General features: G+C 41.8%; 1 protein-coding gene and 2 long non-coding RNA genes across 3 annotated transcripts; 1 reads left to right on the plus strand and 2 right to left on the minus strand.

Moving 5' to 3' along the window:
• LOC129717497 (uncharacterized) lies at positions 1 to 1304 on the plus strand. Its single transcript, XR_008726682.1, has 3 exons — positions 1 to 598; positions 651 to 870; positions 1035 to 1304. It is a non-coding gene; the product is annotated as an uncharacterized LOC129717497 (long non-coding RNA).
• Positions 1305 to 1898: 594 nt separating this feature from the next.
• On the minus strand, positions 1899 to 2483 carry LOC129718240 (uncharacterized). The gene is made up of 2 exons (XR_008726832.1): positions 2344 to 2483; positions 1899 to 2282 (listed from the first exon to the last, which is right to left on the minus strand). It is a non-coding gene; the product is annotated as an uncharacterized LOC129718240 (long non-coding RNA).
• A 10985-nt stretch (positions 2484 to 13468) lies between these two features.
• On the minus strand, positions 13469 to 14740 carry LOC129726507 (protein SEC13 homolog). Its single transcript, XM_055683307.1, has 2 exons — positions 14608 to 14740; positions 13469 to 14529 (listed from the first exon to the last, which is right to left on the minus strand). The coding sequence occupies exon 2, from the start codon at positions 14513 to 14515 to the stop codon at positions 13535 to 13537; it is 981 nt and encodes a 326-aa protein (XP_055539282.1). The 5' UTR covers positions 14516 to 14529; positions 14608 to 14740; the 3' UTR covers positions 13469 to 13534.

The following is a 14740-nucleotide window of genomic DNA, read 5'->3' on the forward strand; positions in this document are numbered from 1 at the left end:
CAAAATCACCGAATTCGATCGGCTGTTAAGAATTGCCAAAATAAATGAAGTAAATAAATAGTGTAGATCATGTGGTGGAAATAAACCACAACAAGCATGTCAATGCACCATATACCCCTCCCCTCCTGATGCTTTGAAAATATCCGGGCTAGATGTCCCTATCAGGTGGCAACCTTACTTATTTCCCTAACATTTTATTTTTTCTCACGATTTATATTTTTTTGGGACGACATGTCGAAGACTATCAAATAAACCGTTCTGTCTAATAAATTTTCTCATTTTTGTAAAATTTCAACTTTTTTTGTTTCTCATTTCTTCATGTTCAGATAACTATTGTGAGTTTCACTGAAACTTGTTCGCCGCGCTATAAACCGCAACTCTGAAACCAAATGCCCTTCTTGGTTGCCGAGTCGATTTTATTTTCTTCGGGACACTGTAAGCAACAACCAAAATTAAATCTACCTGCTTTGGCAACCCTTTCCAAAATCAAAACAAACTTCGATTCTGGCAGCACACTGAAGGCGGCAACAGCGGTGCCAGGCTTACATATTAATCTAATATAAATTGATATCATAATGCTTAAAACAGAAACCACAAAGTGAGTATATGATGCGATAGATTTTCCTCTGGTGATTAGTAATCCTTTTTAGTCTCCACTGTCTCCAGCAGTGATTTCTTCAAAGATTTTCCCGATACTTTAACAATGAAGGTTGATGCAAATGAAAACAGCATACATCTGGCAACTCAGCGCGGCCTTTGATTGAAGCGCGGTGTTTGGATTAGACCGCGTTCAGTTTTGGGCAAATCTCTTAATATCAACGCTTCATTTGTTCTATCTAATTTATCGAATTAAAATCAATGACGTCTTCTGTAAGTGTCATGCATTGAAAAATAACATTCTCCTGATGCATATATATTGGGGTGGCAATGACATGTTTGAATAATTCCATAATCGAATTTAAAGAAATGACCTGTACAATAATTCAGCCCAATCGGACATGGTTCAAACTTCTGATGTTGTTTTTTTTTTCTAGGACATTTGGAGTCGTATTTACGGCTGAAGGATCAGCAAAAAGACAACCCAAAAGTAATAGTGTCCATGTTCGATCTAAGAGAAGTTTCAAGCGAAATAAATTTTGTGAGCTGGGAGAACCATACAGTGACCATCTCCCTTTCCGTGCACCCGCCGGAAGACCCCATGACAGATGCAGAAGAAAAGTTGTGTAACTTTTTCACGAGCTTCATTTGATTTAACGAGCATGGTCATAAAAGATATGATTAATAAATAAATAATGTTGAATGCATTTGTAATAATTCTTTTGTACATAATGGAGAATGTGCAACATTGACAGAGACCCCACGGACCGATGCAAAGGAACGGTCTTTAGCAGCTGCAATGATCAAAGCATTACAACCGGTAGTCTGTCAGCACTTGCTTCCCATTTTTCAGTTTGGTATTTTCGCGAACATTCTAGAGGATGATGGTTTCGTCTTTTACGCGATTGTACCTGCCACCGGACTGAATATGTGATGCCACAATTTCAATGTTTGTCATCGTAATCTCCACGAAAGAAGCCGTTTTCAAAGACCGGACCTACACCGATCTTACTTTCGCAGAGGAGAAAATTTACTATAAGATTTCGCTAGCGAAATTGCACACCTGAATTAGACGTCGGTAATACGATAAGCGGGAAACATTTCTCTCGAAGCGATGAAATTCGCTTGCCAGGGTTGGATGAGGCCAATAATGAAGTTGCTTCGGTAGTGAAACAACTACTAGTTGGTAAAGTACAGAAGCGCCCACGGAAAATCTGGATGGCGTCGAAGAACAAAACTGTGACAATGACGATTTAGATATACTGTCATAGGCTTTCGGTTGATACGGATTATAAGTTCGGTTATGATTATAAATATTAATGATAACAATTCGTTCATTATATTTTATTATTCACAACTATTCTTTTCACTTTTCGGGTGGTGATCTACATGGTTCTATTTTTTTGTAAGGTGGCCTACATTACAACAATTAGAAATTTCTCGCTAAACTTGTCACAAACAAAGCGAGTTTTCGATAACAGCAACTTCAATATGTAATCCCACCTCTGCTACCAAGTGGACTTTTTCTACCTTTATCAATACCACATTTGCTACTTCAGTAGCCTATTTATAAATAGTAGAATTGCTCTTGTCAATGATGCAAACCGCCACATCAACATTGTCGTATTCTCCGGGCTCTGTACGACTACCGAAAAAGCCAAGAATTTCTACGGGTGAAGAGATTCCTGAAAAAGAAAAGAAGATGAAGACTCGATTACCATTCGAGAAAGAATAAAGAAAACTCACCTAAAGAACTGTTGCGAACGCCCCTCGTCAGTGAGCACACCTTCATGTCGACATGCCGACCGCGACAGATAACGCAGATCTGTCATCGGATGCTGAAGTAAGAAGGAGATCGACTCCAAAGAATAAAACTCCCTTTTACTTGGAGATCGCCAACCAGTGCGCACGTGCGAAATTTATCGCTACATACCTTCTTTGTCCAAAGTGGTTAAATATATAAATGTACCTAATCTTAGTTGTTAAAAATTAATTCAAAAGTAAGGTAAACTGAAATTCTACCTAAATTAAATTTAGCTGTAAATTCTTTGTAGGAAAATTAATTCAATCGACATATTGTAATTCGGGTTAAGCGAGCACAAAAGCCACAACACGTGAGTGATTTAAAAACTTATATATTAGATCACATACTTCATCCTGTTCATTTACAAGAAACTTTAACTCGACAATAATAAATCAGTTGTAAATTTTCGGAACTCGCTTTCTATTCGTTGCAAACGCAACATCTTAATGTTTCGTTTTTACCCGGATCAAGTGAAGCGCCTACAATGCCGCGGCTGTCGGATGCCGAAGATGATAGCATCGAACAAAGCTGCCCGCTCTGTAGGTTTCCAGACAATAGCCAGATGGTCAGCTGTGACGAGTGCCGACAGTGGTACCATTTCTCCTGTGTGGGTGTTACCGAAGCTATTGCCGACCACGACTGGAGCTGCCAGGATTGCCTACATGCCAGAATTCCTGCTTCAGTGTCGCAAGCCGTCACACAATCACCAGAACATTTGTCTCGCGTTAATTCATTCGCACGATCAGTTGCCTCGGTTTTACCTCCAGTTCCAGAGAAACAAACCATGTCTGGTAATGAGTTTCCCATAAGCCAATCTTTTGTTTCGCCGGTCGCTCTGGCCCAGCGCGATCGAATCTCATTTCTCAATTGCCTATGGAACTAAAGCTCCGCTATCTCGAAGAGAAACAAATCCTCGAGAGGAAACATTTGATGCAACGATACCGTCTACTAATAGATACGCCTACAGTGTTACCTCCAAACTCGACAATCCCAGTGCCTAGATTTCCTTGTAGCTCAGAGCCAATTATTCGACCTTGCACATCTTCAGGTTCTCAACAACGGCCTCCGACCAGTTTACCAACCGCCCCAGTGTTTTGTAGCCCGCAGTCACAATCTTCGCCGGTGTGTGACTTTCGAAATTCAAGCAGGCCGGTTGGATCCACTGCTGGCCCACAGTGTTTTCCTTCGCTAGTGTCGTCTCGTGCAAACGTTCCATACACGCGTCCGCTTGACCCGTCGCTTGCTACTAATGTTGGGAATGAATCCACTTTACTCAATAGAAGCCAGATAGCTGCTCGCCAAGCCGTCTCAAAGGACCTCCCGGAATATAACGGTGACCCAGAACAGTGGCCGTTATTTATTGCTGCTTTCGAAAGTACGACGCGTCTCTGTGGCTATACGATAGAAGAAAATATGATGCGGCTGCAAAAATTCCTCAAGAGCAAGGTATTTGACGCAGTCAGATGTCAGTTGTTGTATCCGAGAAATCTAGAAAGTGTGTTAGCGACGCTAAAAATGCTTTTCGGTCGACTAGAGGTTGTAGTTTATTCTCTTATCCAGAAGGTCCAGTTATTGCTTGCACCGAGAGCAGATAAACTCTGTAATTTAGTTGACTTCGCAATTGCCGTTAGGAATATGGTAGCAACACTTCAGAATTGCAACCTGGAAGAACACCTTTGTAACATATCTCTCATGCAAAGTCTCGTAGACCGATTACCACCCATGATTCGGCTCAACTGGGCAACACATCGCCAAGGATTACGCCAAGGTTCCCTCGCCGAATTTAGTGCATGGCTCTACACGCTTGCTGAGGCAGCAAGTACGGTAATATTCCACAAGCTCAAAATGTTGCTGACAAATCTAGAAAGACACGAAAGGAAGACGGTTTTTTGAACGCACACATTGAGTCGACTTACCAGCGAAATACATTTACGGGAGTTCCAGTGGATGTTCCGTTTGTCGAGGAAAATGCGATGCGGTGGAAAATTGCAAGCAGTTTCTGATACTCGATCATTCATCTCGATGGAATGCGCTCCGCTAACATAAGTTGTGCCGCTGCTGCCTCGATAAGCACCAGGGCCCGTGTAAATCCGCTAAAGTATGCGGTAAAAAAGGATGTACGTTTAAGCATCATCGGTTGCTGCACAACGATGCAAAGGATAAGCGCTCCCCCAACCCCACTTCCACTGAATTGGGTCGGAGGGAGCAATCTAGTGGTGGCAGTAAGCATGACGCCACCGAGTATGTTTGCAACACTCACAGAAGCAACTGCAATTCGGTCCTGTTTCAGTACGTTCCGGTGACGCTTTATAATAAAGACATACATATTGATACGTTCGCCGTTGTCGATTGTGGATCATCGTTGACGCTACTAGACTGGCTTCAGAGTTGTATCTAGAGGGAGAAAAGCGTCCGTTTTGCTTACGTTGGACCGCAGACACCTGCCGTTATGAAAATTCGGCCAAGAGAGTCTCGCTCGATATTTCGAAAATAGGAAACGGTAACATAAAGCATCGACTGACTGATGTTTACACCGTGAAGGAGTTGAAGCTCCCTTTCCAGTCTCTATCGTTTGCAACGTTAACCTCGCAGCATTCACATCTGCAAGGAATACCTGTTGAATCGTATGAAAACATTCAACCGTATTCAAACGTATCCTTATCGGCATGAACAATATACGCGTAGTGAATCCATTGAAATGTCGTGAAGGTGCAGTACACGAGCCTGTAGCAGCCAAGATGCGATTAGGATGGATGGTGTACGGAATGCGCCCCACGGGAAATCAATCGTCTTCAAACATTGCACCACACAGTTTTCATATGTGTCATCATTCAACCGAAAATGATGCCGAATTAAATTCCATGGTTATGGCTCATTTCGCTCTTGAAAATTTAGGAATTTACAAACCAGAAAAGATGTTACTGTCTACAGAGGATGCACGTTCAACCGAGCGATCAGTGACAAGATTCGAGAATGGAAGGTATCGAACTGTGGAAATTCGACGATATTCGATTTCCCGACAGCAGACCGATGGCACCACGCCGACATAAATGTTTGATGCAGAGGATGGGACGCGATTCAAGCTTAGCTGACACACTCAAAGCAAAGATGGACGAATATATTCAAAAAGGCTACGTTCGCAAGCTTTCACAAATGGAACTGCAACAGTCTAGGGATCGCATATGGTACTTGCCAATTTTTCCCGTGTTCAATCCGAACAAGCCGAATAAGGTCAGGATCGTCTGGGATGCGGCGGCAGCTGTGGCAGGAGTCTCGCTCAATGCCGTCCTCATGAAAGGGCCCGATCTTCTAACAGCATTACCGGTTGTATTGTACAGATTTCGGGAGCGACCGATTGCAGTGTCTGGAGATATCGCTGAGATGTTTTTACGTGTAGCGATGAATGAACGAGATCAAACTGCCAGCGAATTATCTGGTGCGATGAGGAGGGTATGCCTGCCGAATACGTGGTAACGGTAATGACGTTTGGCGCCAAATGCTCACCGAGCTGCGCCCAATTTATAATCAACGAGAATGCGGTACGTTTTGCAGAACGCCTTCCCAAAGCAGTTGAAGTCATCAAGAACGGTCATTACGTTGACGATATGCTAGTCAGCGTCGACACAGAAGAAGAGGCAATAAAGCTAGCGAAGGATATCCAGTACATCCACCTACAGAGCGGCTTCACAATGAGAAACTGGATCTCAAATTCAACATCCGTCATGCAAGCACTGGGTGAAACTGGAAAGGTCGAGAAAAGCCTGAGTATAAACGATGAAACGGTACTTGAAAAAGTCCTCGGAATGTGGTGGGACACTAAGACGGATACATTCCGCTTCAAGCTTTCCACTGAGCGTAATCAAAACATTTTGTCTGTCATCAAAAACCCCACCAAACGCGATGTATTGCGCGTTCTAATGTCAGCCTACGACCCCCTCGGACTGATAGCACACTACATGATTTATCTGAAACTGCTGTTCCAGGAAATATGGAGGGCGGGAACTTCATGGGATGACGAGATTGGCGACAAACAGTTAGTAAAGTGGCGGAATTGGCTGCAGCTTTTGGTGAAGGTTGAATCCGTGCGAATTCCTCGTTGCTACCATGTGTCTCCTTCGGTTAATGAGCAACGTACAATCGAGTTGCATACGTTTGTGGATGCCAGCGAACTCGGTTACGCAGCAGTTTGTTATTTGCGGTTCGTTGAGGGAGATGAAAATTGTTGTTCGTTAGTCGGTTCGAAATGCAGAGTAGCACCTATTTAATTTGTATCCATTCCTCGGCTTGAGCTCGAAGCGGCGAAAATTGGTGCCCGTTTAGCAAAAACCGTTATGGATGGACATACGATTAAGATTGAGACGTTTTTTTTGGACAGATGCTCGTGACGTAATGTGCTGGCTAAAATCAGATCACCGAAAATATTCCCAGTTCGTTGCCTTTCGTGTTGGGGAGATTTTAGAAATCACAGATGTTGAAGAGTGGAAATGGATTCGTGGGAAACTAAATGTTGCCGATGAAGGCACAAAATGGGATGGCCTACCAAGCTTTGAAATTAACTGTCGATGGTTTGCGGGACCCCCTTTCTTATCGAAACCGAAATCGGAATGGCCAGAGGCATCGATCAAAAAAGCCACAAAACGAAACTTTCTATTCGTTGCAAACGCAACAAGAACATTTCCTAAGCCACTTCCACGCAGGGTCGGTTTGGCCACTAGAACTTTGTTGATAACCATTTTACCGCCAAAAGTCATCGCGCTGTGTATTAGATTCTGGCATCTGATAATCCACAGAGAGCTATCGATTCCCTTGACCGCTGATGGTCCATGTCCCATTTGTCACTATTCAGTCTAATTTCTTACGACGGAGGCCTTTTTCGAACCGCGAACGCAACTGCGCGATGATACTTTCAGCCGTTCCCGGACACTTGTGATGTGATTCGTCACTCGTCAGCTCCCACTAAACTAGTCAGCCTATACACCAGAGAGACGCCGAGACACTCACCGTTAAGTAGCGAACCTATACATTAGAGAAATGACAAGACACTCACCGTTAAGGCAACTGTCAACATCAAAACGGGCGAGTTGTATCATTTTGCATTGCCGTTATCCGTTTTGATGTTGACAGTTGCCTTAATGGTGAGTGTCTTGTCATTTCTCTAATGTATAGGTTCGCTACCGTTAAGGCAGCTGTCAACATCAAAACGGGCGATCTGTATAATTTTGCATTGCCGTTATCCGTTTTGATGTTGACAGTTGCCTTAACGGTGAGTGTCTTGTCATTTCTCTAATGTATAGGTTCGCTACACTAAACGGATCAAAACATGCCAAAAATGACAATGTTGCCAAAAATTGGGGGTGAATATTATTTTGCAGTGCTGCAAGAGCGTAAATTTCGAAACTCAACATTCATGCAAGGTGAAAAAAATATTCAACATTCATGCATTTTCGACTTTTCTAAAATTGATAATAAATTTAATACTCATTGAAAAAATCCGATTTTAGCGCTAATAATCTTTGAATACAAAGTACTTTGAAGAAAAAATATAAAAATAGGGGGTATGGTCCGACGGGAAACCTCTATTGGCCAGAAACTAATTCCAGTGCTTCGCCTTCCAGACACTCCTGCAACCGTACCAAATTTTCGTGGTTCATATAACCACATGTGTCGTTAAATGCCTTGTAGGAAGCGTAAAACAAGGCCACTGTTTGGGTTTGCCAGAGAATTTTGGGAGCTTACTGGTCAATCCCTTTCTCGCTGCAAACTGGGTCTTTGTTGGTCTGACTTGTTCCTGCCCCAGCCCGTTTTGGCTGGCACCTTCTAGGTTTTTACGACTCTGTCCTGAGGTACAACTATCACCCTCAAATGGATAGGAGCGCTGGCTTAAACTATCTGATTCTCTTTCGTAATCGTTATCATCGAAATCCTCATCGGTTTCCTCTTCCTCAGCCGAACCGCTTCCTTTAGCCGTATTCAGTTTTAGCAACTCATTTTTGCCTACACCAGAAGAAATATTTTTGAGACTAAAAGCTCGTTTTGGTACCATCTTCGAATTATGGACGACTGAAAGATCATCGAGCTCTTTATCGAGTTTAGCCATTTGCCGCTCGAACAATCGTTGGTGTGCTTTCATTTGTTCAATTTGCATCTTTTTTTTGCAAAAGGTCTTCCTACATAGCTCTGCGCTCTTCTTCCTCTTCAGCACGCAGTTTCATCTCCATTTCCAACCTTTTTCTCTCATAATCACGCTGCATTTTCCCTGCCATCTGCTGCAACCGCATTTCCGCCTCCAGTTCCTCATTCTGCTGTCTTTGTTTTTCCTCCAACTCTTTCATTCTCTGTTCAACGGTGGAGATACCCTCAGTAGTTTTTGCACTATTTGTCTGCTTTTTGGCGTCTTTCAGTTTTTTTTTTTCGATACTCCTGAGCGGCACGCTGACACGCTCTACTTTTAGTACCATTTTTCCGGAATTGAGTCTTCCATCCACAACGTGCATGAAACCATTTAGTACACCCATCGCAACCAATCATCTGCTCGTCGAATGTTGACAGGCCGCATATTTCGCACGGAGTCGCAGTCAAATCGAGATTTTCCCATTCGGTTGTAGATCTACGATCGGGAGATGTATCACGGGACAGGTCCGACATCTCTTGTGACAAGTTTTCGTCACTTCTTTTTGAGATTGTTCGGATAGTAACAAGATTTTGTAGCAGCCGGCTAGTTTTCGGTAACGCTCCACCTAAAATTTATTACCAAATTTATATTATTTTCTATGATCAAATTAAACATACATCTAACTTACAAGAAGTGGTTCACCTTTTCCGTTTTACTATCTTCCCGTACTGTTTACCGTTACTCATGGGCGTAGCCAGAATTTCAAATAGGGTGGGGGCAAGCTCTTCAAAATTTTTGAAGTAAAAAAATGGTACACTAAGGTCGCTTTTTACGCGGCTTTTTTACGTGGATTCCGGAATTTACGCGTTTTTTTTACGCGGATTCCGGAATTTACGCGTTTTTTTACGCGGCACGTATCCCCCGCGTAAAAAGCGACTTTAGTGTGTTTTGAAAAATATAAATAAATACTAGTCTTTAGTGATTGTTACATCAAGTCAACCAGTGAAAAGTTGTCCTTGACATCAGAGTGGAAAATTTTATTATTCTTTGTCCAACCGCGAATATAAATAGATGTTCTTTACTAAAAAGTCTTCAGTTCATTTAAACCTTTGGTCATATTATTTTGGCGACGAGGATCTTAAGAATCCACGAACATGGCAGAAGATAGAGTTGATCAGCAGCCGCAACGGGAATTCAAGATATGATTCACAAGATGGCCCAAATTTTACAGCGGATAGCGGTCCAGCAGCAGCAGCGTCAGTATTAAACCCCGGAGCAGATTTTGGAGTCCCTCTCTTCGAACATCATCGAGTTAGTCTTCGACGAAGAAAACGGAGCTACGTTCGGACGTTGTTGTTTAACCGCTACCAGGACCTCTTCGAGAACGATGCAGGCCAGCTGAATGATACGGCGAAGGTACGTTTACTTCTCCGAAAGCTGGACACCCATTCGCACAGCCGCTATCACAACTACATCCTGTCAAAGCTTCTCAAGGACGTGAAGATTGAAGACACAGTCAAGATTCTCAATAAAATTTTCGGGCATCAAACATCAAACGTTCCTAAAGCGGTTCATGTATCTTTTCACGATTGTTGTTGACCATCTGCCGATGAACACTCGGCAAGAAGAGAGCACTCAACCGCTGTTCAAATATTGTTGACCTCAGCCAGGTTTCCACCCGACGTAATGTGCTGAACGAGCGTTCAATCGTGCATGTTTCCATGGTAGAGCAAGTGCAATTCTAACTGCCTTCTCAGTCGCAGGGAAGAAAGAACGGGCTTTAGCTAGCAGGTCTATAAGATCCAAATCTTCCAAGTTCTTACGATCTGCTCTCATACTGCTGCAATGTTAATACAAAACTTCCACCTCTCCAACAAAATGGTCAACTTCATAAAAAATTACGAAATTTTCGGTTTTGCGCTTGAACTCTTCCAACGATACGCGTATTACGTTAGCGGGATGCAGCAAGGACATCGCGTAGGCAGGTGCACTAACATCATCGAACCGTGATTCCAGTGAGGTTACAAGAGAATCAAGGTCACAGCTCGGTTCCAATACTCCAAGCTAGTTGATGCAGGCGGATTTGCCCGGTACTTTTGCCGCTGCAATATCCTTGGTGGATCAACTGAAAAACCTGTGCAATTTCACGCAACAAAGCGCAAGCATTGCAATTATTTTTGATCTGGCTGTTACTTTACACAGATGTTTCTATGGGCTGAAGATGCCGTTTTGTGCTATTAGAATTATTGAAAACAAAATTCTGCACCAATGTCAACATTCGGGGGGGGGGGGGGGGGCAACGCCCCCCTGCCCCCCTCTGGCTACGCCTATACCGTTACTTGTATTATCTACTCATTTGAGTTAGGTTTTAGTTCAAGTATTTCAAATAATTTGTTTGCTGCTTACGAATCGCAAAGTTATCAATTTGTGCCTTGGATCGGACTAGTGTGAGCTACCCTACTAATATTTAAGCGTGCTAGTGGATTTTATCTACGAGTGGATTAATAAATATAATTAAGTTATTATTTCACGGTCAGCTACTCACAGCAGAACCGATATATGTATGTTAAGGTAAGTTCCTTTTAATTTCCTTTTCAGGTGAATACTGACGGTCGCTGCACCTACTGCAGGTAAGTAATAAAACGGTTACTTCTACTTAACGATTAGGCACAGATGCCGGAATGCCTTCGTTAATCGTATCTATACAGTCTATCGCGTTCACTCTCGTATGCTGGTATACGATAAATCTGACGTACAAGTTGTTTGCATATTGCTTGCAAGTTGTATGTAATTCGCGTTTCAGCGGAAATTTGCAATACAACGTACAGGAGCAGTTTTTATTAGCAATACTCAGAGGGAGAAATATGCGAAGAGAGTGTTGTGAGCCAAACGAACATAATAAAAATTCGAGCCAAACGAACAAGAAAGGTAACACATTGAAAGGTATTGCAAAAAGCTTCAATAAAGAAGATATTTATTTATACACGTATTTCATGTTTTATTGCTAAAACATGAATTGAAAATGCTCCAAAGTTGCTTCATCACAGTGATTTTTAACTGGTGGTTCACAAACCCTTTGTATGGTCTACAGAATAATGATGAAAGTATATAAAATTAAACATAAACATAAAATTTAACACCACGGTTTTTGTGATGTACTTTATTATTCCCCAGGACTTCCACCGTCACCATCAGTTATACGAGCAGAATAAAAAAGTTAGTGAGCATTGCGCTTTGAGAAGAGATCTGGCACCTCTGATATGTAAAACCTAGTTGCCAAATCAGAGGTTTTTTTCATCGCTTATCTCTCCCTCTGAGGATTTCTAGTTTTTATGACACCTGTTAGGGCATCCTTAACGGTGCACTTCTATACCCCGTTTGGCAGCGCTCTATCATCACTTCACACCGTACCGGTCGCTGCTAAACGCGCTAGAGTAATAGTAGCCGAGCTTCCGGGCAGAGATGCCAGACTTTTTTTTGGCAAGTCTGTATAATCCATAAGAATGTCTGTATAAGTCTGTATACCGCTGCGAAAAAAAGTTACCGATACATTGATACCTAATTATTTGTCGACCTGTCAGATTGTTTTGTTTTATTGCTTGTTTTGATTGTTCTTTTTCGAGTCTATCATAGTTGGTCGATTAATCGATAACTAATTTATCTTTTAAATCTAAGTAACACATAGAAGTAAGAGTCTTTCCCGTGATAAAAATCGTCGTTCGTCGTAATGTAGCTAAACTGATACATGATGGCAGAAGTCTCGCGGTTATAAAAATAGTACCTTCAAGGTTTGGGACATTTTAAGCAATTCTTCAACGTTGGATATTGCTCCGAATAGAACAAACGGTCTTTTCACCAATATAACCTGCATGGCAATCGATCGAGACAATCAGCTGTTTGTTGCTGGGGGCGAAACAGGCAGATTAGTGCCCACGGGGCCGATAAAAACCCCGATAGCCTGACTCGATTCCCGTTGTCATGATTTCACTCTCAAAAACGCAAGATTAATATGTTTAGCAAAGTGTTCAGTTCCTAGTTCACTTTTTCCAGCAACGGCTACAGTGACTTTTGGTTTTTGTGTTCGTTTTTTTTGTGTATACTGGTAAAACCATTATATAGAATATCGGATATCTGTGTAATATCTGTATTATACTAAATGTCTGTACAAAATATGTAGGCTTATGCGTGTCTGTATCGCAACACAGAAAGTCTGTATAATACAGATTTGTCTGTATATCTGGCATCTCTGCTTCCGGGAAGCATCGCGCTCTCAAATTTAGCAGCCCGATAACTGCGCTGCTAAAGGTTCATGCTGGATGAAACGTCAAACGGAAACGATAGCAACGACCGGTGTGAAAACGGGTGAGTGAGCAAAATTGGCCCTGACACAAGTAAAAGAGATTTTTAAGGCTGTTCGCACCTACGCGAACTCTCATATGCAATTATGTGTGAAAACAAAAGCAAAAATATTTCCCTCCTTCACTTTCGCAAGTAAAAACCAAACCAATATCAACAGAGTCGTCAGAGCCAATAGCCGCGCTGTACACAGCCGCCATAACAACTTAAATGGTACCGCACAAATTTCTGGGAAACAGCCGAAAATAACCGAATACTACTACATATGGATATTTCCATTATCGAAATGATGTATAGAAGCAAGCATTGACCCTGGACATATTTTGAATTCGTAGATGACCTCTTTCAGTTTCTGGAAAACAACGAAAATAACAATACCATTCAATATGGGAGTCCGGAATAGAGGAGATATACAAAAGCCAAAAGTCGAGGATGTTGTCATTCCGATAAAACCAATCATTTCAAAAGATATAAACAAATCACTAGGGATCAATAAAATTTGCAATATTTAAAATTATTGAATTAAACACGAAAATAGGCGGGAAGAAGTTTGACAGGCCAGCTAGTAATAGATACTAAACCTAAATAGTAGACAATGGTTTCTCATTTATATTTATTGATAAAAAATAATATGTAAAATATGACATCGATTGTTGGTCATATTTTTACAGAGTTCTCTGTTCGTTGACAAAATTATTCTGAGCTTGATTAATTGGGTTCGGTTGTCCTATCGTGGTCGTGTCCTCGCTTATACAATTCCATTGTCCTTCATTATTTTCTTTCCATAAACTGATTTTGTTATCTCCACCTGAAACTGCCAAGAGATTTCCCGTTAAGGACCAGCTCACATTCCAAACAACATCATCGAAATTGTTCAAAATTGTTGACTGCCAGTTCTGCAAGTCATCACTGCTCCAAATTATAACTCGTCGATCTTGGGAGCAACTTGCGATTTGGTAACGAGGAAGTCCAACGTTTGGAGCCCATGCTACATCCCGTACCCAGTCCGAATGCAGTTCCAAGCGTTTATCTTCGTCCCAGCGTTCTCCTTCCTCTTTCCAAATTTTAACAGCGTTATCACATCCTCCTGTAACAAGCCGCTTAACTACTGCATTAGTTTTACACAATCTTTGATCAAAAGCCGGTTCAGGTGCAGTAGCAGGACACCAGCTAACGGTGTTACAGCCGATACTATGGGCATTTGAAATTTTTTTCGAATCCCATGTATCTGCCTCTATATTGGCCGTCAAAATAGAAACAGAGCCGTCTGAGCTCCCACAGGCTAAAATTAAGCCATATTCTGCCGGAGCCCAAGCAACAGAGTTTACAGATGAATCGTGATTACTATACTCGAACCACTTGCCCCAATCGCCAAATCCAGCCTCTTTCCAAATAATCACTTTGCGATCGTAAGAACAAGAAGCAATTACATTACCATAACGTGGGTGAGCCCAAGCTACTTGCCACACTGGACCACCATGTCCTTTCAAATCTGCAGCTAATGTTTGAGCTCCACCTTTGATATCAAATATCTTTACTGTGTTGTCTGATGAACACGTCGCCAAACGCAAACCATAGTAATCCACTTCTGCCCCATGAATCATGTCTTCATGCCCCGTATCGACTGTATTCAAAACCGACACCATAATTACCTTTGAATCTGAAAAATAAACAAATATGTTCACCAATAATTATAATAAAATACAATAAATATTAAATTTTTTTTTAAATACATTACCGTGCGAAAATAGACAAAACTAACAAACGTAAAACAGGAAGCAGAGATGCCAGATGTTTTTGAAAAATGTCTGCAACTGCTCGAAAAACCAGAAAAATCTGCTTGAAGTCTAAAAAAATATGCGAATCAATAA

This window comes from Wyeomyia smithii, chromosome 1 (assembly GCF_029784165.1).
Source record: "Wyeomyia smithii strain HCP4-BCI-WySm-NY-G18 chromosome 1, ASM2978416v1, whole genome shotgun sequence".
In the NCBI taxonomy this organism is placed as follows: domain Eukaryota; kingdom Metazoa; phylum Arthropoda; class Insecta; order Diptera; family Culicidae; genus Wyeomyia; species Wyeomyia smithii.